General features: G+C 45.1%; 1 protein-coding gene across 1 annotated transcript in view; it reads right to left on the bottom strand.

Moving 5' to 3' along the window:
- MTHFD1 (methylenetetrahydrofolate dehydrogenase, cyclohydrolase and formyltetrahydrofolate synthetase 1) overlaps positions 1–22360 on the bottom strand; it is a gene marked incomplete at its 3' end in the record, with an annotated part of 83046 nt that overhangs the window by 38478 nt on the left and 22208 nt on the right. Inside the window, exons 3-10 of the mRNA XM_080706767.1 lie at positions 15793–15852; positions 15338–15391; positions 11097–11233; positions 10734–10834; positions 8311–8447; positions 6903–7014; positions 578–705; positions 6–103 (exon numbers count right to left, since the gene is read on the bottom strand). Coding sequence (XP_080562893.1) covers positions 6–103; positions 578–705; positions 6903–7014; positions 8311–8447; positions 10734–10834; positions 11097–11233; positions 15338–15391; positions 15793–15852 — 827 coding nt within the window. The remainder of the gene's footprint in view (positions 1–5; positions 104–577; positions 706–6902; positions 7015–8310; positions 8448–10733; positions 10835–11096; positions 11234–15337; positions 15392–15792; positions 15853–22360) is intronic.

Raw genomic sequence — 22360 nt, 5'->3', positions numbered from 1 at the left:
TTTACCTTGGAACAGGAGTCTTGAGGTTGAGGCTGTTATACCGAATTGTCCACTTTCCTGGCTTATATCTCTCCAGGAAACGCTCTGCACTCTCAATGGTGCTCTAAGCAAAAATGACGCAGACGAAACTCAGGTAATGAGTTTAGCCCCCACCTCAGTTCTAAACCCCAGGTTTCTCCAGCTCGATCCCCAAATGCACTGCTTCCCAAGTCCTCTAATACCATGCTCCAGAGCTGGATGAGCCCACAGGTTCCTGGCATGCTTGGGGGCTGCTGCCTCCCCCCAGACCAGCTGGTGTGTGATCAAGGGTGAGCAAACCAAAAACCACCTAGCCAGGTCGGCATATTTGCACTTTTCTGTTTTGGGAGATGATATTCAAAGGAAATAAGAATTGTATCATTTCCTCTATGGATATGATTGATATTATTTCTCTGTTCTTCCATTCCCTTTTTTCCTTCAACAGCCTTACATTTGTTCCTAACTTTTGAGTAGGTTTTATGCCATGTCTCCATGGGGAGAGGAGCAGTAAACTCTACCCAGTCTATAAAGTATCGTAGAAACTTTCATTCACAAATACCTGCATCAGCATGGCCACGGTCATGGGCCCGACGCCGCCGGGGACGGGCGTGATGAAGCCCGCCCTCTCTCTGGCCTCATTGTAGGCCACATCGCCCACAACTTTCTTCCCATTTGGTTTCGTATCATCTGGTGGAGGGGGAAGAAATGAAAGCAGAGTCTCAGAATTCCAACCCTGACAAAGTTTAACTTCAAGTTAAGTCATCAATTATGACAGGTTGTTCTAACTACTAAGTAAGATATTAGGATGCGTTAGTCCTTTCAGGTTCGAGTGCCTACTTAAAAGCTACAGGGCAGAGCTGGGGTGTCGCTTGCTGGTAGAGCGCGAGCCTAGCATGCGCCAGGCCTCAGGTTTCATCTCCAGCAGGATGACAGATGTTCCCTATTTCCTAGGGAGAAAGCTGTATTGCCTGCAAAAATGCACGAGTGGTTTTGCAGAACTGGGAGAATCCTTTTGTAGTCCCTCAGGTGGCAAATAAAAGTCTTTTTTATTCTCAAAACCAACTATCCTGGTATATAATGAACACCTTTTAAAATGTTAATCTGCTAAGGCCTACAAAGGAATTTTTCTGGGTACACAAGACTCCAACGATGTCACAGCTGCCAGACACCGTTTCTACAGCAACTGTCAGCATTTTGTACGCTCCACGCGTGAGCCGGAGGAACAATTCAACATCCAGTTCCAAAGACGAGCAGCTACTTAAATGTATGCTAAAGGCACAGAATGTAATTACACTTCCCTAAAAGGATACAAGAACAACTACACATCTTCCAGCAAAGAATAGCTATTGAGGAGAACAAAACCCAATGGTGCGGCATTGCTCACACACAAAGGCATCCTACGCGGCTTTGGCGCCCCTCCGGGAGGGGCCGAGGCAGCCCTGGATCTGCGGGGATCTTAGGCTCCTTACCACTTCTCTTAGAGCAGATCTCTACAACAGAGAGGAAGCTTTCAGGGGGAACCAAAGAGCCAGGACGCAGAGGCCAAGGCTCTGGGATGAGCTCCTTCACTGTCCCTCAGCCCCCGTGGGGTCGACATCCTTCTAAAGGTCAAGATGCAAAGGAGCGACCCAACGTCTGTCAAAGCTAGCCGAGAACCACACAAGAAGGTACACGTTCTTGAAAATGAGAAAGCATTCTCCAAACACCGGGCTCCTCTTCCCAACCTAGATATGTCCTAGGAGCCAGTGAGCACACTCTTTGGAAGAGTTTCAGATTTCTAGGAGATCATGAAGATCATGAAGCAGTAAACGATGACGGGATATTTTCCCCATAACCCCGAAAGTCATTTCAAAATGCCAAGGAAATATGGTTACAGGTTTGCCCTTTGGGCGGGCCTCCACAGTCTAAGACTGAAGTTCACTTAAACTGCCCCTTGCATCTCCTTCTGCTAATGGTGATCATTTAAGTTTTTCTGCAATGGACGGGAGACACAGATAAATCACTGCACAGCCAGATGCTGCACTGAATGAGCTGAGCTGAGCTGAGCTGAGCTCTGCTCTGCCACCAAACACCATCGGGACTGGCTGGGGGGCTAGTAAGGCCTAGTATGCCCGAGGGCCTGAGTTTAATCCTCAGCACTGAAAAAAATAAGAAAAAAGAAAGAAAAAGAAAAAGAAAAAAGTGGGGGAAGGGGCGGGGAGGGGGCTTAGGTGCCTGATGACAGAGAGATGGTGCCTCACACAGAATATGATGTAGTCAAGAGAAAAAGTGAGTACTTCTCAACCCAAGTATGTAGACACAGCGGCACTGAGGTTATCTACCGCCAGCCCTAGAATTTATCTTTCACTGGGAAGTTGAATGTACAAAATTCAACTGAGCCTTGACCCCTTCATATTTAATTTGTGAATCCCTACTACAGAGGCCAGTACAGAAAACAATATACAGGATGCATTGAGACTGAATCAGGGCTGGGTGGGGAATCTGTTCCCTCTTCTTATAACCCTTTCAAACAAAACACTATTAATCTAGGCCTTCTCAAATGATCTTTAGTAGTGTGTTAAGTAGGAAGAACACTTTCATGTTGCCCTGGCCAAAACTTACTGCTTGTCTCTGAATCTTAAAAAAATGCTGCTTGTTGGGCTGTGGGAGTCGCACAGTGGTAGAGCACATGGGCAAGGACCTGGGCTCAGTCCCCAAAACACTCCTACCTACCCACACTCACACACAGATTCCTTTCTCTAAAAGTGTATACGCACTTGAATGTGTCAAGCAATGTATCCCTCTTATCCCAGAGTGGATCATGCAAATGATTTATTTTTTGTTTTTTTGGTCATGGAGATTGACCCAAAGGCCTTGAGCATTCAAAGCACTTGCTCTGTCACTGAGCTACACCCCCAGCCACCACACAAACAATGTAAGTAAAACAGTGGCCTAGAAGTGACCTAGCTGAGGAGCATATTGCTTTTAAGATGAACATTTGCAAAGAACAGTCCTTAGGTCCTGCAGCCTACCTGCTCATCTATAATTCAGTAATTTTGCCATCTGTGGTAACTATACCATCCAGACTTCTCAATATTTATTGGCCTATATGCCCAAGATCAGTGAAAACACTACTGACCTAGAAGGACAATACTGCTTTGATTTTATCATATTTTACCAACTACATAAAGAATCAATGTGAGCCAGGCACGGTGGCAAATGCTTGTAATCCCAGAACGTGGGAGGCTGAAAACAGGAGGAGCACAGGTTCAAGGACAGCCTCAGCAACTTAGCAAGGTCCCTCAGCAATTTAGTGAGACCCTGTTTCCAAATAAAAAAATAAAATAGACTAAGGGTATAGCTCAGAGGTAGCATGCCTCTGGGCTCAACCTCCAGTACGAAAGAAAGAAATAGAAGAACATCAGGAAGGACCAGTGTGAACAGGACGGTAAGCTCTACGTCTACGTCAGCACTTCAGACCCAGTGCCAGATTCCTGATCCCCTGCCCAGACTTTTCTTCGTCTCTTACATCTAATCCCAAAATGCCCACAGCAGAAATATGAGGCAGAAGATGAAAGGACTGAAACAGGACGAGCCTGAATGTCATCCTGCAAGTGTTCCAGGTGAGGAGTTGTAGGAGAGCAATTTCTTTATCACCCATTAGATAATTACGCTAACAGAAAATGAGTGATCAATTATGAGCTACTGTCTTAAAAAGCGAGGTAGGGAGAGTGGGAGGAGGTTAAAAACGGTGAGGGCTTGACAGTGACTAATGCTCCTGGCAGCTCGGTGTCTACATTTCAAACCTGAGATGGCAAAGGAGAAAAAGAGATTTTCCTTGCTATCACTCCCTTGAACAGTTCAACAGATCTGAGTGCCATCTGTCAAAAAGCAGGACAGGGCTCCCCAGAGAGCCTGTGAGGAGCTGTCTGCCAGGAGAGTACAGGACACCAAACAGACACACATGCAAGGAAAGAAACAGATTTTGTGGGAGATGAGGGAGGGACAGAAGGATTTTCAAAAGGAGAGATCATCACTGGATAAGGGGAAATCAGACAAGGTTTGGAAAGAGGAATGGACGTTACAGAGAGGAGTTGGAAGGAAGAGGTTTAAATCAAAGTCCTCCCACAAGGGGGTTGGGACTGGGGATGTAGCTCAGTGGAGAGTGTTCACCTAACAAGTGAAAGGCCCTGAGTTTGATCCCTAGCACTGCAAATAAACAAAGTGAAGCCAGGCATGGTGGCACATGCCCGTAATTCCAGTACTTGGAAGGCTGAGACAGGAGGATCACAGGTTCAAGACCAACCTCAGCAAGTAGTGAGATGCTCAGAAACTTAAGAGGGTTCCTGTTTCAAAATAAAAATATAGGATTGAGGTATAGCTCAGAGTTAAAATGCCCCTGGGCCCAATCCCCAGTAATACACACACACACACACACACACACACACACACACATGCACGTGCACATCAAAAAACAAAAACAGCCGGGCGTGGTGAAGCACGCTTGTAATCCCTGCACTTGGGAGGCTGAGACAGGAGGATCGCACGGGTTCGAAGCCAGTCTCAGCTACTTAGTGAGGCTCTCAGCAACTTAGTGAGACCCTGTTTCCAAATAAAATATTATAGCCTGGAGGTAGAAAGCCTCTGGGTTCCACCCCCAGTACCACCAAAAAAACAAAAACAAAAACAATAAATAAGTAGGCACTCAAAGACCCTTCCCTCCTTCCTTTAGCTATTCTTTTTTTGGCACTGGGGATTGAACCCAGGGGCATTTTACCTCCTTGATGTAAAACTCCCAGCTCCCTTTTTTAAAAATCACAATTTTTGAGACAGGGTCTCAGTAGGTTACTGAGACTGGCTTCAAACCTGTACAAGTACTAGGATTACAGACATATACCATGATGCCCAACTAAGACCATTCCTTCCTTCCTTGAATCTACAAGTATCCCTGTATTGTTCTTTGGAGACTCTGAACAGCTTGCCCCATTGATGCAGGCACAGGAGCTGCAAAGGACAAACCAGACATGTGCAGAGGCACCGGGTGCTCACCAGCAGGCAAGACGACAGGGCCTGAGCAGGTGGTGGATCTGAGTGGGAATCAGCTGTAGAGGCCGGATCCCTCCCTCTCGGCCTAGAGAAAGGGTTCAAGTCCAACTTGCTTTGCTTTTCTGGAGATGCTGGGGATCAGACCCAGGGCCTCACCCATGCAGTGCAGACAAGTGCTCTACCACAGAGCTACACTCAGTCCAGCCACCTCGGGAAAGCCCTTCTAGAGAATTCTTGGCAGAACAAGTCCCTCTTCTGGATTCTCACAGCACTTTGCAACAATTATACAATAGTCCTCCCATACCTGTTCTAAGACCCCCAACTGATGCCTGAAACCTGGGATAGTACTGAACCCTACATGTACTTTTTTTCCCCTACACATACACACATACATACATACATATTTGTATGTATGTGTGTATATATATGTACAGCAGATATATACATTATCTATGAAAAAGTTTTACTTATATACTAAGCACTATAAGTGATTAATTATGAACTGAGAAAAGCATCAGAAAAAAAGAGGTCTCACTTTCTCTTAAAATATCTTATTGTACTTTCACCTCTTCACTTAAGCACTTTACAGCTTCTCTTTGGTGTATTTAAATTGCCAGCATCACTACTCTTTGGGGCCATTATTAAGCAAAATAAGAGTGACTTGAACACAAGTATTTCAATACCACAATGACAGTCCATCTGATAACTAAGAGGACGACAGATGTGGTCAGTGCTGACACGGTAGGTAAGGGGCGATTCACTCCCCAGGCAGGTGACAACAGGGTGGGAAGGGACAGCACAAGATTCCTATAGCTACTCAGAATGGCACACGATTTAAAACTCATGAATTGTTTATTTCTGGACTTTTCCATTTAATATTTTCAAACTGAGGTTGACCAGAGGTAACTGAAACCAACGAAAACAAAACCGTAGGTAAGAGGCTATACCTCATTATTTCTCTCCCTTTCTCCCCCCCTACCCCCTCTATTTTTTGTGGTACTAGGGATGGAACCCTGGGGCATTCTACATCCGAGCTACACCCCCAGCCCTATTTTTTAGTCTTCATTCTGAAACAGGGTCTGAGTTGCAAAGGGCCTCACTAAATAGTAGCTGAGGCTGTCCACAAACTAGAATCGTTCTGTCCCAGCCTTCCAAATGCTGGGATTATAGGCATGCGCCACCAACCCAGCTTTTTTTATTTCTTTATTTTGTTTGGTGGCCCTACTTTATTCTTTATTTGAACAGGGTCCCACTAAGTTGTGGAGGGCTTCACTGAATTGTTGAGGCTGGCTGTGAACTGCGATCCTCCAGTGTCATCCTCCCAAGTACTGGGATTACAGGCATGCACTAACACACCTGGCTGCAATGCTACATTTTAAATCCACCCATCACTTTTGTTGAAATACAGGAGATAGTAAGCAGTGTCATCCTCCAGGCCCCTCTCCCAAGCCTCCCTGGACCAAGTCAGCTTGGGAGCTACAGCACAGCAGTGAAAGGCACAGGGGCTCCCTGCGGCGGGCCTGCCCACGGAGGTAACTACTCCACCTACCAACTGCCTGAACTCTCAGGTAAATCATAAAACGAGACAAGAGGTTCTCTCTCAGGATTCCTGTCCTTCTCGGCTCTTTATTTAAGGTGTATGTGGCACTGAGAATTAAGCACAGGGAAGTTCTACCACTGGGCTACACTCCCAGCCCTTTTTATTTTTTTATTTCCAAACAGGAACTTACTACATTGCTGAGACTTGCCTCAAACGTGTGAGCCTCCTGCCTCAGCCTGCAAGCACTACAGGTGGTACAGGTGTGCAGCACCGTGTCTGGCTCTTCCTGACCTGTATCTGAAACCACCTTGATGCTCACCTGGAATGTAATTGATGCCACAGTCGATGACGACTGCCCCAGGTTTGATCCACTCCCCCTTCACCATTTCAGGCCGGCCTGTTGCGACCACCAGGATGTCACCTTTATTTACCTAGGGAAGGGATTCAGATTTCAAAGAGATAATGAAACACATACAACAAATCTAGAAGTGGAAAGGACACCCCTAGGCTTTACATTCTCTCTCTCTCTTTGGCATTCTACCTCTGAGCTATGCCCCCAGTACGATTTTATTTCTCATATGGAAACAGGGACTCATTAGGTTTCTGGGAGCCTTGCTAAGTTGCATTGAGCCTGCAATCCTCCTGTCTCAGCCTCCCAGGTACTGGGATTACAAGCATGCGCCACCATGCCTGGCTTCTTGTATTCATTTTTAATTATCAACTATTTCAAGCTAAAGTTACAGCCTCAAATACAAGCCACATACCTGTTTCTGGTTGGCCTTTCAAATGCTGTAATCATTCCTCAACACACCCAGAGACCTCCTTTCATTAGGTATTTTATAAAGTGGGGGAAGCGTAAGAACCTGCAGGGTCTGGGGGAGCACAGACTCAGAACCACAGGCCTGGGCAACATCCCTAGGCGATGGAATGTCCAGAGACTGCACCCTTTCCTAGAGAATGTGGGTCCAACCACTTCCCACTGAGCTTTGTTTGGGGAGGATTAAAAAAGATGCTGGCAGCTGGGCATGATGGCACACACACCTGTAACCCCCAATCCCCTCTTCCTGTTTTTTTTTTTTTTTTTTTTTTTTTTTTTGCAGGTCTGGGGATAGAACCCAGGGGGCATTCTACCTCTGAGCTATACTCCCAGCCCTATTTTTTATTCTTTATTTTGAAACAGGGTCTCACTAAGTTCTAGAGGGCCTCACTAAGTAGCTGAGGCTGTCCTTGAACCACAATCCTCCTGTCTTTTAAAAATATTTTTTGAGACAAGTTTTCACTGGGTTGCTATGCTGGCCTTGAGTTTACAATCTTCTTGCCTTTGCCTCTTGGGTAGCTGGGGATACCATGCCCAGCCATGTGATCATTCTGAAACTCGGGAATCTGATGAAGAGGTCAAGAACAAGCTGCCAGATGTCCAGATGTCCACCGAGCCCTGCCTTTGGAGCTGTGAGGATGGACATCTCTTACATCTCCCAGGTCACCTCTGTCCTACATGTGGGATGTCCATACTGGGGCCAGTCCCAGTTCCTGCAAGCCAGACTGATGTCGAAAAGTTGGAAAAAAGTCAGTATAAACTTGGGCAAATTTTTAAATATGACTTTGTTCAAAATGATACAAGAAACAGCAGTGTTCTAAAAGTTAAATCAGATAGGAAGGGAGCGCATGCATATGCATGCGCACATGCAGGCACACACACAACACCTTCTCCAGTGCTCCAGACCTACCTCCTTGTCCAGATCGGCAGTCTTGGAGTGACAGGTGGTCACTGTGGCATTGTTCCACAGTAGCAAGTCATGCATTGGGGCCCCAACAATTTTGCTACGCCCAACCACCACAGCGTGCCTTCCAGCAATCTGCACCCCTGAAAAAAGAAGCCAACGTGCATCTGAGTTGGGAGAGAACAGCTGCCCTCCTTCCCATGCCACATAAATGGAAAAACCGAGACCAAGTGCATGAAAGCAGCTTCTTAGCATCAAACAGAAACCTTCCCAAAACACACCTTCTCTGGCAATCCGATTTTTAGCTCTAGAGTTTTGCATACAGAATGGGGCTTGGACACTGTCCTTCTTGCTGTGGGTTTTGGAGAACAGCTTAGGCTAAGATCTACTGGCTGAGTCACAGGGGAGTGGGAAGAAATCCTACACCCAAAGAAGAAACCCTGACATGCAGCTAAACAGCCATATGGAAGGAGTTATCAGATTAAATCGCATGGGAAAAACACTTATAACAACGAGGGTGCATGGAATGGGGTGGAGAGAAGTGAAGAAAATTAGATTAGTATCAGTAATTCTTTCCAATTCTTGGTAAGTTTATTCATGTATTTCCTCACCTAAATTTCTCACTTGCAGGGAAGTGATAGAAGGGGAAATTTAACTGTAGTAGGAAGCTTTCTTTCTTTCTTTTATTCTTTTTTCTTTCTTCCTTTCTTTTTGTGTTTGGTAATAGGGATTGAACCCAGGGTCATTCTATCCGTGAGCTATACTTCCAGCGCTATTTTTTATTCTTTATTTTGAAACAAGCTCTCACTAAGTTGCAGAAGGCCTCACTAAGTAGTTGAGGCTGGCCACAAACCTGCGATTCTCCAGTCTCAGCCTCCCAAGAACTGGAATCACAAACATGTGCCACCATGCCCAGCGGAAGCTTTCTTTTTGTTTATTAAGCATCCATTCTTCTGACAATATACTAATCCCTACCATACTCAACAGCAATGATTAGATTAAAGGCCCAGTAGTGGGCAGCGGCCTATATCATCCCCTGGCAAAGGAGCTCCAACTCTGTGACTGTTAGGCCCAAGGCTGGGACAAGGCTGGAGCTGTGTGGAGCCCCCCCAAACAGAAGGAAGCAGAGAGCACGTTGTGAGGACTCCGCCTGAGTCCCCCACCCAACCAGGGCTGAAGGCTGTGGATCCCTGCTTGAGGCAGTCTGGGTATAAACTATACTCCATGCATAAAATCAGTTTTATCAGAAAAAGATCAGGTTGTATAAAATATTTAACATCAAGAATATCTACAAGTAAAGACCTCAAAGTCTGAAGTGTTTAAAAGGAATATCTTAATTGGGGCATTGTGTGGCTCTGTGGAAGGGCACTTGGCTAGCACGTGTGAGGGCCTGGGCCGCACCCCAGAGCAGGTAGCTAGCTAGCTAAACACAAACACACACGCAGAAAAGGGAAGCTATGATGCTTTTGAGGAGTCAGCAAAAGTCCTGGAGCTGACTTAAAGAAAATGGTAGCACTGCTGTCAATAAGAGGAATTAGGTAGCCTGCAGCTGCTGTAGTTCTCGGGATTCTCTTTTATAATAACCTGTTTGATAAACAGGATGAAAAATATAAATTAAGTTGTAGAACTTAACTGTAATAGTTGTCCCAAGGTTTATGGATTGATCTTTTCTTGTGGGCCACAGAAAAACTTCATTTATGCTGGCCAAACTCTCCATTTAAAACATCTGACCTACTTTTTTTTTTTTTTTTTTACATAGGACCCATTTCCTAACACCCCCCCCCAAAAAAAAAGCCTCTGCTAAAAGGATTCATAATAAAATTAAAATACCAACGTACTAACTACGTAACAAGGAAACATGGCCAACTGTTCAAGAGATCCACTTCCAGCCATCTGTCTAGTCTTGGAAACACTATGGAGATGCTGTGCCAGTTTCAGGGATGGAGACTTTTCACTCTGTACCCTTTCTTACTCTCTGAGTTCTTGTCACCATATAGGATATGTGTATGTATATATGTATATATATTTGTGTGTGGAATGGCATATATATATATATGTGTGTGTGATATGACACATATATATATATATATATACACACACACACACACACACACACACACACACACACACACAATTTTCCCCCCATAAAAATAAACTGCTTTGAACTGAAATAACCCTAAGCTCAAATCTTGGTTCTCTTGTCTCTTAGGCAAGATATTCCATCTCTCTCAGCCTATTTTCTTAGCTGTTAAACACTAATAGCACCTACTTCATAGTGTTGTTGAGAAAATTGTGAATTTCAAAGCCCCTGGCTGACAGGTTCTTCTGCCAATCCAGTCCATCTACTTAGGGCCCACACTGTACTTCCTCTCTCCTTCTATGGATGAAGACAGGCTTCAAACACTGTCTTGTTTGGTTGCTTTGTTTACCTGTCTCTTTGATGAGTTCCAAGCATCCTTTGGGTGTACAAGGAATGAAACAGTCATTTAGGTCACCTCTAGCAAGCTTTCCAGCACTGATGCTAGTCAACCTAAAACAACAAACATGACAAAAATAAGGGGGAAATAAAGGAAACTGGGTGTTTTTATTCTTAGAAGCAAAGATGAAGTGTTTCTAAAATAAAGATGTAAGAGCTGGGACTTTAGCTCAGTGGCAGAGCACTTGCCTCGCATGCAAGAGGGCCCGGGTTCAATCGCAGCACCACAAAAGAAAGGAAAAAATCAAGACCAAAATAGAAAAATGCATTTCAAATGGAATCACGCAACGCGACGTGGGAAGCTGAGCCAACTCACCCATCCACGTCCTTCTCAGGTGCAATGGCGTTGATGACTGCTTCGGTGTTAATGGGATTCTCTGAATCTAAAGGCAGCTGCACTATGAATCCGTGTACAGTGGAGTCTTCATTCAAAGATGTGATGTACTTCAACACCTAAAAGTCACATCACATTTGTATACAGCGTGGAAGTCAGAGAGGGGAGAAGTACAACCCAAGGCAAAATTCAAGTGGCCCCCTTTCCCTCAAGGGCTTATTTATAGTCCTCCGAGTATGTAACTCCCCTTGAGTCCTGAGAGAACTTCTACTTTAACACGGTATGTATCTGCTATAGTCTGGAGCTGAAATGTCCCTTAGAGGCCCATGTATTAAAGGCTTTGTGACTGTGGGGCGCCACTGGGAGGCTGCAACGCTATTAGGATGTGGGGCCTAGAGGAAGCAAGTTAGATCGGTGGGGGCGTGTCCTTGAAGAGGATACTGGGATGCTGGTCTCTTTCTCTCTCTCTTTGCTTCCCAGCCACCATGACACTGAGCAGGCCTTCACTGCCAAATGCTCCCACTCTGGTACACTGTGCTGCCACAGGCCCAAAGTAACAGGGACGAGTGACCTGGACAACATCCTCTGAAGCCATCAAATCTTCCCCCTTATAAGCTGACGATCTCAGATGTTTTGTCATAATGATGAAAAGCTGACTTACACAATCCCCCAGACATTTGGTAAGAAATCTATCAACAAAAGCTAAGAACCAGGCATAGTGGCACACAACTATAAGTAATCCTGGTACTTGGGAGCTGAGACTGGAGGATCACAGGTTCACAGCCAGCCTCAGCTACTTAGTGAAGCCTTCTGCGACTTAGACCCTGTGTCAAAATAAACAAATAAAATAGGGCTGGCGGTGTAGCTCTGAGGCAGAATTCCCCTGGGTTCAATCCCCAATACCACACATAAACAAAAAAGTAATACATTAATAATGTATTACTGCATGTTACAACCATCCAAATCCAGACATGGAGCGGCCCGTTCTGCCTCTGCTGCCACCCTAGTGCACATGAAAAGGCTGGCGGCAGCTGGGCGTGGCGCTGCATGCTTGGAATCCCAGTACTTGAGAGGCTAAGGCAGGAGGATCACAGGTTTGTACCAGCCTCAGCAACTTAGATCCTGTTTCAAAATAAAGAAATAAAAGAGGGCTGGGGTGTAGCTTAGAAGTAGAATGCCTGTGTTCAATCCCCAATACAGAAAAAAAAAAAAAAAAAAGTTTGTGGCAAAGCAGGTTCTGAAATTCACCCTCGACTACACCCACTCTATGAAGACTAAATCTCAGGTGCTGCTAGTTCTGTTTCTCTGAGAATCAAAGTAAGGAGAAGAGCAGTGAATCTACGTGGAGGAGTTGTAAACATCAAAAGGAACAAGGGCAAGATCACCATAACTTCTAAGCCATGTTGTTCCAAAGACATTTGAAATATCGTACCCAAAACACTTGAAGAATAACAATCTTTGTGACTGGTTACACATGATTACTAACAGCAAGGAGAATTGTGAATTATATTACTCCCGTATAAACCAGGGCAAAGAGGAAAACAAGAATTTTTATTTTATTTATTTATTCATTCTTTTTGATGGTACTGGGGGTGGAACCCAGAGGCTTTCTACTTCCAGGTTATACTCCCAGACCCATTTTATATTTTATTTGGAAACAGGGTCTCTCTAAGTTCCTGAGAGAGCCTCACTGAGTAGCTGAGGCTGGCTTCGAATCTCCGCGATCCTCCTGTCTCAGCCTCCCAAGCGCGGGGATTACAAGCGTGCGCCACCACACCCGGCTGAAAACAAGAATTTTTAAAACTCGTTTCTCTAAAACATGTCATATGAGTTTTTTGTTTTTTCTTTGTGGACTAGAGAGTGAAACCGTGGCATTCTATTTCTGAGCTATACCCACAGCCCTATTTTTTATTCTTTATTTTGAAACAGGGTCTAAGTTGTGGAAGGCCTCACTGAGTAGCCGAGGCTGGCTGCGAACCTGTGATCCTCCTAACAGCATCCCAAGTATTGGGATCCCAAGCATGTGCCACCACGCACAGCTCGTGTGAACTTTTTTGTTTTTGTTTTTGCAGTACTGGGGATGGAACCCAGGGCCATTTACCCTGAGTTACATCTCCAGCCCTATTTTTTATTCTTTATTTTGAAATGGGTCTCACTGAGTTGCAGAGGGCCTCACTAAGGAGCTGAGGCTGTACACGAACCACGATCCTCCTTTCTCAGCCTCCCAAATGCTGGGATTATAAGCGTGCGCCACCACACCCGGTTCGTATGAATTTATAAATAAAACGTATGGGGAAAAGATATAAAGCGGCAATGTCTAATAATCCTTTCTGTGATAACAGAAATATTCTATAATTAGCTATCACAGTTATATATTGTTATCTATAATACAATGACAATTATCAAATACTTAAAATGTGGCTGGAGCAACTAAGGAGCCAACTTTTAATTTCATTTTAATTCAATTTGAATATCAAGAGTGCTATTATATTCAACAATGATGGTACAGAACATTTCCATGACCTCAGTTCCTTTTCCTTTCTGTCCCGTTATAGATAATTGCCCTACTAACAGGCAAGCGCAGCTCTGACTTCATTTATGTATTTAATTTTATTTTTTTGCAGTACTGGAAATTGAATTGAGGGCCTCATTCATGCTAGACAAGTGCTCTACCACTGAGCTATTTCCCTAGCCCATAGTTGGGCTTTTTTTTTTTTTTTCTTTTTTTGAGAAGGGGTCTCCCTCTGTTGCCCAGGCTCATCTCAGATTCATAGGTCCAAGGGACCCTCCTGCTTCAGCCTCTGGACACTGGAACATAAGCGTTTGCCACCATGACCAGCCCCAGTCCGCAGTTCTGACTTTAGTCACCACTTGCATATGCCTATAAAACTTATTTTGGGGAGGTTGAGACAGGAGGATCACAGGTTCCAGGAAAGCCTCCACAACTTAGTGAGACTGTTTCAAAATTTTAAGTTTCTAAAAAAGGATGGGGGATAGCCCACTTGTAATCCCAGCATTTGGGAGGCTGAGACGGGATGATCCAGGTTTTCAGACAGCATCAGCTACTTAGTGAGGTCCTTTGCCACTCAGCGTGACCCTGTTTCAGAGTAAAGAGTTTAAAAATAGGGCTGGGGGTGTAGCTCAGAGGTAGAATGCCTCTGGGTTCCACCCCCAGTACCGCAAAAAAAAAAAAAAAAAAAGGCTGGGGTGAAGCTCAAAGATAGAACACCCCTGGACTTAATACTCAGTAACCAACAGACATACAAAAAAATCCACCACTGATTTCGTCCACCTGTTCTTAAACATGGAATATGAAAATACATATGTACAAATATGGGATACATATTTGTTTTGGGGTTTTTTTTGCAGTACTGGGGATGGAACCCAAGGGCATTCTACCCCCGAGCTATACCACAGCCCTATTTTTTATTCTTTATTTTGAAACAGGATCTCACTGAGTCGCAAAGGGGCTCACTAAGTAGCTGAGGCCATCTGCAAACCACGATCCTCCTGTCTTAGCCTCCCAAATGTTGGGATTATAAACCTGTGCCAGCACGCCCGGCTCATATTTGTTTTTTAAACTAAAGAGAACTACAGCCCAGGGGCATTCTGCTTCTGAACTGTGCTCCTATCCTTATTTTGTTTTTTATTTTGAAATAGGGTCTGGCAGCCGGGCGTGGTGGTGCATGCTTGTAATCCCAGCATTTGGGAGGCTGACACCGGAGGATCAGGATCGCGGTTAGTGGACAGCCTCAGCTACTTAGTGAGGCCCTCTGCAACTTAATGAGGTCCTGTTTCAAAATGATGAATAAAAAATAGGAAAAGGGGTGTAGCTCGGAGGTCGAATCCCCCATAGTTCCATCCCCAGACCCACAAAAAAAAAAGGGGGTCTTACTAAATTGCTGGAGCTAGCACAGACCTTCAATCCTCCTTTCTTTGCCTCCTAAGTACTGGGATTACAGGCGTGTGCACTAGCACACCTAGCTCAGGGATCATATTAATGAACACTGCAGGTGATCTGAAAATCAGACTTTGAGTACCAAACGCAACACTTACTCTGCAGGTATTTTTGAGAACTTTCTGGAGGTGAATTCGGTACAAAAAGAGTTACCTGGAGGGCTCGCATATGCAAAATGTATTACAGCCCCCAGAGTTCCACTAAACCAAAACACACGAGGAAAGCAACTCAGCCACCTCCTCACGATGGCTCCCCAGGGACTCACCTCCGATTCTGTGGAGCTTCTCGGCAATTTAATATGAGTAGCTTTGATCCCAATCTGTAAAAGTGAACATTTCAAAGAGGTAAATGCCAAGAGGATTTGAGATCTGGGCCCATTTCTTCTAAGGATATGACAAAAACAAACCAGAGGGTTAGTCATTACTTTACCCACTTGTGAGTCCCGCATTTCAACCCCTTCATTATGCACTTGTTAACTGTCACTACTGTACTTAACACAATCTCATGCCCACTGTTCCTGCTCTTTGGGGAGAAAATCCTGATGAGAAAATATTCAGGGGCAAACCAGAGATCAGGGCTCTGTCACCAGTCCTGACATGACATGCAAAATAGATAAACTAAGGCCTGCCGACGGCAGCAAGAGTTCTGTGGGCGCCCAGGGCGAGGGGGACGGGACGGGAGCTGGGCTGGGGGAGGCGACAGCACCACTCCGGGCGTTACCTCCTCGGCAGCCTTCAGCTTCATATTTATATAAAGATTGGAATCATCTCTGTCGCCAACCTAGAATAATAAATACATGCAAATCAGACAGTTAGGGAAAGGCAAAGTGTACAGCAAAGCTCCCACAACTCTGCCTTTGATAAAAGCAGTGTTTCAGCCTCTGCAACTCGGTGAGACCCTGTTTCAAAATAAAAGAATAAAATAGGGTTGGGGGTATAGCTTAGAGATAGACTGCTCCTGAGTTCCACCTCCAGCACACCCACACCCACACCCACACACACAGAGCAATGTTTCAGCATACCACTGTTTGCAAAGAGAACTTTTCTGGAGGCTGTCAGGGTAGAATGGGGGCATAGAAGCAGGTGGCATTATACTTGCCCCCCACAAAGAAGGCTTACCAGATTTCCACTGAAAAGGGCAAAATAAAAGTTAAGCCAGTTGTGATGGCACAAGCCTGTGATCTCAGTACTTAGGAGGCTGAGACAGGAGCATTGCACGTTTGAGGCCAGCCTCAGCAATGTTGTGAGACTATCAGCAACCTAGTGAGATCCTGTTTCAAAATGAAAAATAGAAAAGAGCCAGGCCTGATGGCGCACACCTGTAATCCTAGTACTTGGGAGGCTGAGACCAGAGGACTGTGGTTTGAAGGCAGCATCAGCAAGTAATGAGACTCTCATCAGCCTAGCAAGACCCTGTTTCAAAACTAAAAATAAGCCGAGTGTGATGGCACATAGCTGTAATCTCAGTACCTAGGAGGCTGAGACCAGAGGATTGAGGGTTCTAGGACGGCTTTAGCCAGCACGAGACTCTCATCAATTTAGCAAGACCCTGTTTCCAAATAAGAAATTAAAATTGGGCTGGGAGTGTAGCTTGAAGATAGAATGCCTCTGGATTCAATCCACAGTACCAAAAAATGCTGGAGATGTAGCACAGAGGTAGAATGGCCCTGGGTTCAATTCCCAGCACAGAGAGAGAGAGAGAGAGGGAGGGAAGGGAGGGGGGGAGAGGGAGAGGGAGAGGGAGAGAGAGAGGGAGAGAGAAAGAGAGAGAAAGAGAAAGAAAGAGGCTAGAGTACAGCTCAGAAGTAGAATGCCCCTGGGTTCAATCCTTAGTATCATACTCACAAATTTAAGCTGGTGAGGAGCCTGTTGTCCCCCTACCCAGGCGGGAGGATTCCTTGAGCCCAGGAGTTCAAGGCCAGCCAAGGCAGCACACTGACACCCTCTCTCAGAAGAAAAATGAACACACAGGGGACAGCCGCATTTGCAGCAGCAGCGAGGCAAGGGGGCTGCAGGCCTACCCGAAACGTGGCATTTCTGCTGGCAAACCTGAGCAGGCATGGAGGGCCGAGTCACTGTCACCAGGCACAGAAGACACCTGAGAGGCAGGAGCCCCCAGGAGCCCGCCTGCCTGCCCACCCCAGGGGCAGCGCAGGGCGCTTCTGCCACCACGCGTAGAGAAGCCAGCTGCAGAGGACCTCGTTCCAGCTGACATGGAGCAGCCAGCCAGAGCAGGAGCTAAATCCTCTGAAGCCCAATGCAGTGTCTCCGTACATCCCCTCCAGTTCTTTAAACACAAACACATTTATAGTTTTACATTATAACCACTTGTCCGTAAAATTTAATTTTACGAGTATTTTCCCACACTCTGGTAGTCGATATTTCTCCTTTTCAAGGTTGAAACATGCTAGAAGTTTGGGTTCTTCCCAAATTTGCAGATGGATAGGTGGCAGGTGCTGGTGATCCGACCCAGAGCCTCACTCTCGCTAAGCGAGTGCTGTACCACTAGGCAACAAGCCCACACGCTGCTACTCCTTTTATATTTCCTTTTTTTTTTTCTTAAGGTACTGGGGATTGAACCCAGGGGCATTCTATCTCTGAACTACACTCCCAGCCTTTTTTTTTTTTTTAACTTTTTGCTTAGAAACAGAGTCTCACCAGGTTGCTGAGTCTGATGGAGTCTGATAGAGATGTAGACCTGAGCAGCAAAGGACCAGTTGGGTCCCACAACTGGGTCACAAAGAGGGTTACATCTATAGGTTAGGACAAAAGTGACTTTATCTTAGCTAAAATGAACCTGGTCAGCTGGGCGTGGTGGCGCACGCTTGTAATCCCCGCGCTTGGGAGGCAGAGACAGGAGGATCGTGCAGGTTCAAAGCCAACCGTGCTGGCTTAAGAGACCCTGTTTCCACATAAGAAAGTATAAAAAATAGGTCTGGGAGTGTAGCTCGTGGGAGTGTAGCCGGAGGTAAAAGGGCTTCCAGGAACCCCAGTACCACCAAAAATAAATAAACAAATAAATAAAACGAACCTGGTCTAGTTTACATTAATATCATCCTGGACCCCAGAGTTTGGTTGTAAAGCTCAACTAATGGCCTAATCTATTGATAGTTTGCTGGGAAACTATGCAGGAAAAACTAGTGAGTGTTATTTTGGGGGCACTCATGGCAGAGGGAACTCAAGACGGCTGCGCTCATGTCAAACAGAATCCAGACACAGCCTTCTCCTTCAGACACTGCCCTTGGCGGTTAGTATTCAGCAATCTGAAGACTTTTGTCAGTGTTTCTTTATATGTAACTGTTTTCTGCCCTAATGTTTCAAGGAATGTTTAGAAGGAATGGTTTCAAAATCCCAAACTGCTATCAGATGCAAAGAGAAGACTTTAGTTATATTTATGGGCTTCTGTCTCTGCTTTAATGTAATGCTAATAAGAAGAAAAAGACCTCTAAGGGGCCAATTCAAAGATTCACTCTGGCATATGAATTTCATCTTATTTTTTTTATCTGGTGCTGATGATCGAACCCAAGACCTCATGCATGCGAGGCAAGTTGTCTGCCACTAAGCCGCACCCCCGGCTCTTGCATTTTATATGAAAAATGGTTACACAATCATCGATAGATTCGGTTCAAGAATGTTTAAAGAACATTAGATTCCTGACTGGCAGTCAAGTGGGTGGGCAGAAGACTGGTGTCTCAGGAAAAAAAAAATATTAATCTCATTACAGTTTATCAAGAACATGACTTAAGCATTTTACCCAGAACACTATCCTGGGGGAGGGGGTGGAAATGAAGCTTGAGGAAGGGAACAGTTCAAAAATGTAATGTCCATATATAAAGGTATCACTACCAACCTCACCAACACATATGGGAGGGGCAGGGGGGCGGGGCGGGCTGGGGCGAGAGCAGCACACCAAGGGAGGTGTGTGTCTATGTCGGTATCACTGTTTTTGTTTTTCTTTTTTGGTGGTACTGGAGGTGGAACCCAGAGGCTTTCTACCTCCGGCCTATACTCCCAGACCTTTTTATATATATTTTATTTGGAAACAGGGTCTCACTAAGTTGCTGAGAGCCTCACTAAGCAGCTGAGGCTGGCTTCGAACCCGTGCGATCCTCCTGTCTCAGCCTCCCAAGCGCGGGGATTACAAGCGTGCGCCGCCACGCCCGGCTTTTGTATCACTTTGAACCTCACTATGATCTACAATCACAATGCAGCAATCAAAGGATATATATGAAAAAATACACTAATCTCCTCCTTCAAAGTAGCTGTGTATTGTGTCATACAAAAAAGTGTTCTATTCCAGAATAGGTCAGGGATGCTAATTTTTTTCTTTCTTCTTTTCTTTTTTTGATAGTGGTTGTACTAGGGATCGAACCCAGGGGCACTATGTCACTCAGCTACACCCCCGCTTCCTCCCTTTTTTTCTTTCTTTCTTTCTTTCTTTCTTTCTTTCTTTCTTTCTTCCTTCCTTCCTTCCTTCATTCCTCCCCACCCCTCTCTCTCTCTCTCTCTCTCTCTCTCTCTCTCTTTCTTTCTTTCCTGGCAATTGAGCCGAGGAGCATTCTGCCTCCAAGCTTTACCTCCAGTCCTTGTTTTTTCTTTGGAAACTGGCTTTCACTAGATTTCTGAACATCTCACTCCATTGCTGAGGCTGGCCTTGAACCTGTGATCCTGTCTCAGCCTCCCAAATACTGGGAGTTTAGGTGTGTGCCACCGTGGCATGCCCCAGCATTTTTTATTTTGAGACAGGGTCTTGTAGAGTTGCCCTGGCTGGCCTTGAACTTGCAATTCTGCCAGCCTCCTGGGCTGCTGCGATTACAGGTGTGCACTACTGTGCCTGAGTTTATTTACTCATTTAAAACATACTGTCGCCGGGCATGGTGGCGCACGCTTGTAATCCCCGTGCTTGGGAGGCGGAGACAGGAGGATCATGCAGGTTCGAAGCCAGCCGCACTGGCTTAAGAGACCCTGTTTCCAAATAAAAATATAAAATAGGCCTGGGAGTGTAGCCCGGAGGTAGAAGGGTTTCTAGGAACCCCAGTACCACAAAAAAACAAAAACAAAAACAAAAAAGCCTTGTCACAGCTCTTGCTTTTTTCTTTTTCTTCCTTTTTATTTTGTACTAGAGATGGAAGCCAAATGGATTCTACCTGAGTTATATTCTCACCTCCATTTTATTTATTTTTTATTTTGAAACACAGACTTGTGAAGTTGCTGAGGCTGACCTCAAATCTTCGATCCTCCAGTCTCTGCCTCGCAACCACTAGGATTACAGATGTGAGCCATGACCCAGTGTGCTGCTGCTGCTGCTTTTTTTTTTTTTTTAACCCTTTTCAGCCTGGGCAGCATTTAAACATAGTCCACAGTTTACCAATCCCTGTTTGACACCATAAAATATCTTGAGAATTGTTCTACTCATTGATTTTTCTTTCTCTCCTAGGAACTTTTTGTAGATACTTTTTAAGTTTATTATTTTTACTTATTTATTTGGTTCATGTGTTTTGTAAAAACTGAGTAACTATATATAAAACACTCTGAATAGTTCCTCCTAATGGAAAATAAGTATTAACTATGATATTACTAAGATATTTTATAGGCTAACAAATGGAAATACAACCTCATTTGTATCTCTTGTGAAAAATCATTTTAATTTCCTATAAATATTCAGTTATATGAGAAATTACCTATTCATTAAAAAAAAAAAAATCCAGAGCCGGGCGTGGTGGCGCACGCTTTTAATCCTAGTACTTGAGAAGCTGAGACAGGAAGATCACAGGTTCGTGGCAAACCTCAGCAACAGGCCCTCCGTAATTTAGTGAGGCCCTGTTTCAAAATAAAGAATAAAAAATAGGGTTAGGGTTGTAACTCGGAGTTAGAATGCCCACAAAAAAAAGGGAAAAAGAAGTTTTTACTATAAATTGAAAAAGAGTGTGATGGGTGGGATCGATAAAGAAAGGTTGGATTTGATCACTGTATCCATGTGCTGAAATATTACACCAACCCCGTTAAGGGGTTAATTACCAACCCCAGGAAGAATCCTAGGTTCAAGGCCTGCTTCAGTAACTTAGACCCTCAGCAACTTATCAAGACATCGTCTCAAAAAAAAAAAAAAAAAAAAAAAAATGGGCTGGTGACATAGCTCAGAGGAAAGATGCCCCGAGTCAGCCTCCAGTACAAAATAAATAAATAAAGACCATCAAGAAGAGTGGCATCTAAGCCGGGCGTGGTGGCGCACACTTGTGCTTGTAATCCCAGCATTCGGGAGGCTGAGACCAGAGACTCTCTCGCGGACAGCCTCAGCTACTTAGTGAGGCCCTCTGCAACTCAGTGAGACCCTAATTAAAAGAAAAAAAGCCAGGCGTGGTGGCGCACCCTTATAATCCCCACGCTTGGGAGGCGGAGACAGGAGGACCGCACAGGTTCGAAGCCAGACGCACTGGCCTAAGAGACTCTGTTTCCAAATAAAATATAAAAATGGGTCTGGGAGTATAGCCCGAAGGTAGAAGGGTTTCCAGGAACCCCAGTCCCACCAAAAAGAAAAAAAGAAAAGAAAAAAAAATAGGGCAGGGGGTGTAGCTCGGAGGTTGAATGCCTCTGGGTTCCATCCCCAGACCCGCAAAAAAAAAAAAAAAAAGAGTGGCATCGAGGTCTGGGCAGGCAATGGCTGAGCAGGTGACACACACCTCATATTTTGTTTGAGCCGTAACAACCTTTATGCAAGGCTATGTTTCTGGCAGTCTCTGGGGATAGTTTGAATCGAGTAACCCTGCGTGAGGACTCTTGTGGCCTTTTCTGGCTCCAACTGTTTTGACACAGCGACTCCATTTTTGCTTCCGACAATTTTCTCATCTATGATAATGTCTTTTTTACTGTGCTGACTTCTGTACTGACTACAAAAGCAACGGCAAGAAAGACTGCTGGAGACAGCACCGATACAAACTAGGGCACCAGACCACACCAGTCATCAGGCATCCTTGCCTGCCATCTACACTCAGCAGAAGCAGGACAGCATCGCTTAGGAATCACCTTGAAGCAATTCAAAGTATTGGTTTTATTAAAATTCAACCCAAGCCGGGCATGGTGACTCATGCTTGTAATCCCAGCATTTGGGAGCCGGAGACCGGAGGATCATGGTTCACAGACAGCCTCAGCTACTGGCAAGGCCCTTCACAACTCAGGGAGACCCTGTTTCAAAAAATAAAAAAGACGGGCCGGGCGTGGTGGCGCACGCTTGTAATCCCAGCATTGCTGAGACCTGGAGGATCGCAGTTCGTGGCCAGCCTCAGCTACTT

The sequence above is a fragment of the Muscardinus avellanarius genome, assembly GCF_963383645.1.
Source record: "Muscardinus avellanarius genome assembly, chromosome: 12".
Classification (NCBI taxonomy): Eukaryota; Metazoa; Chordata; class Mammalia; order Rodentia; family Gliridae; genus Muscardinus; species Muscardinus avellanarius.
The sequence above is the reverse complement of the archived record's forward strand: the minus strand, read 5'-3'. Positions and strand labels throughout refer to the sequence as shown.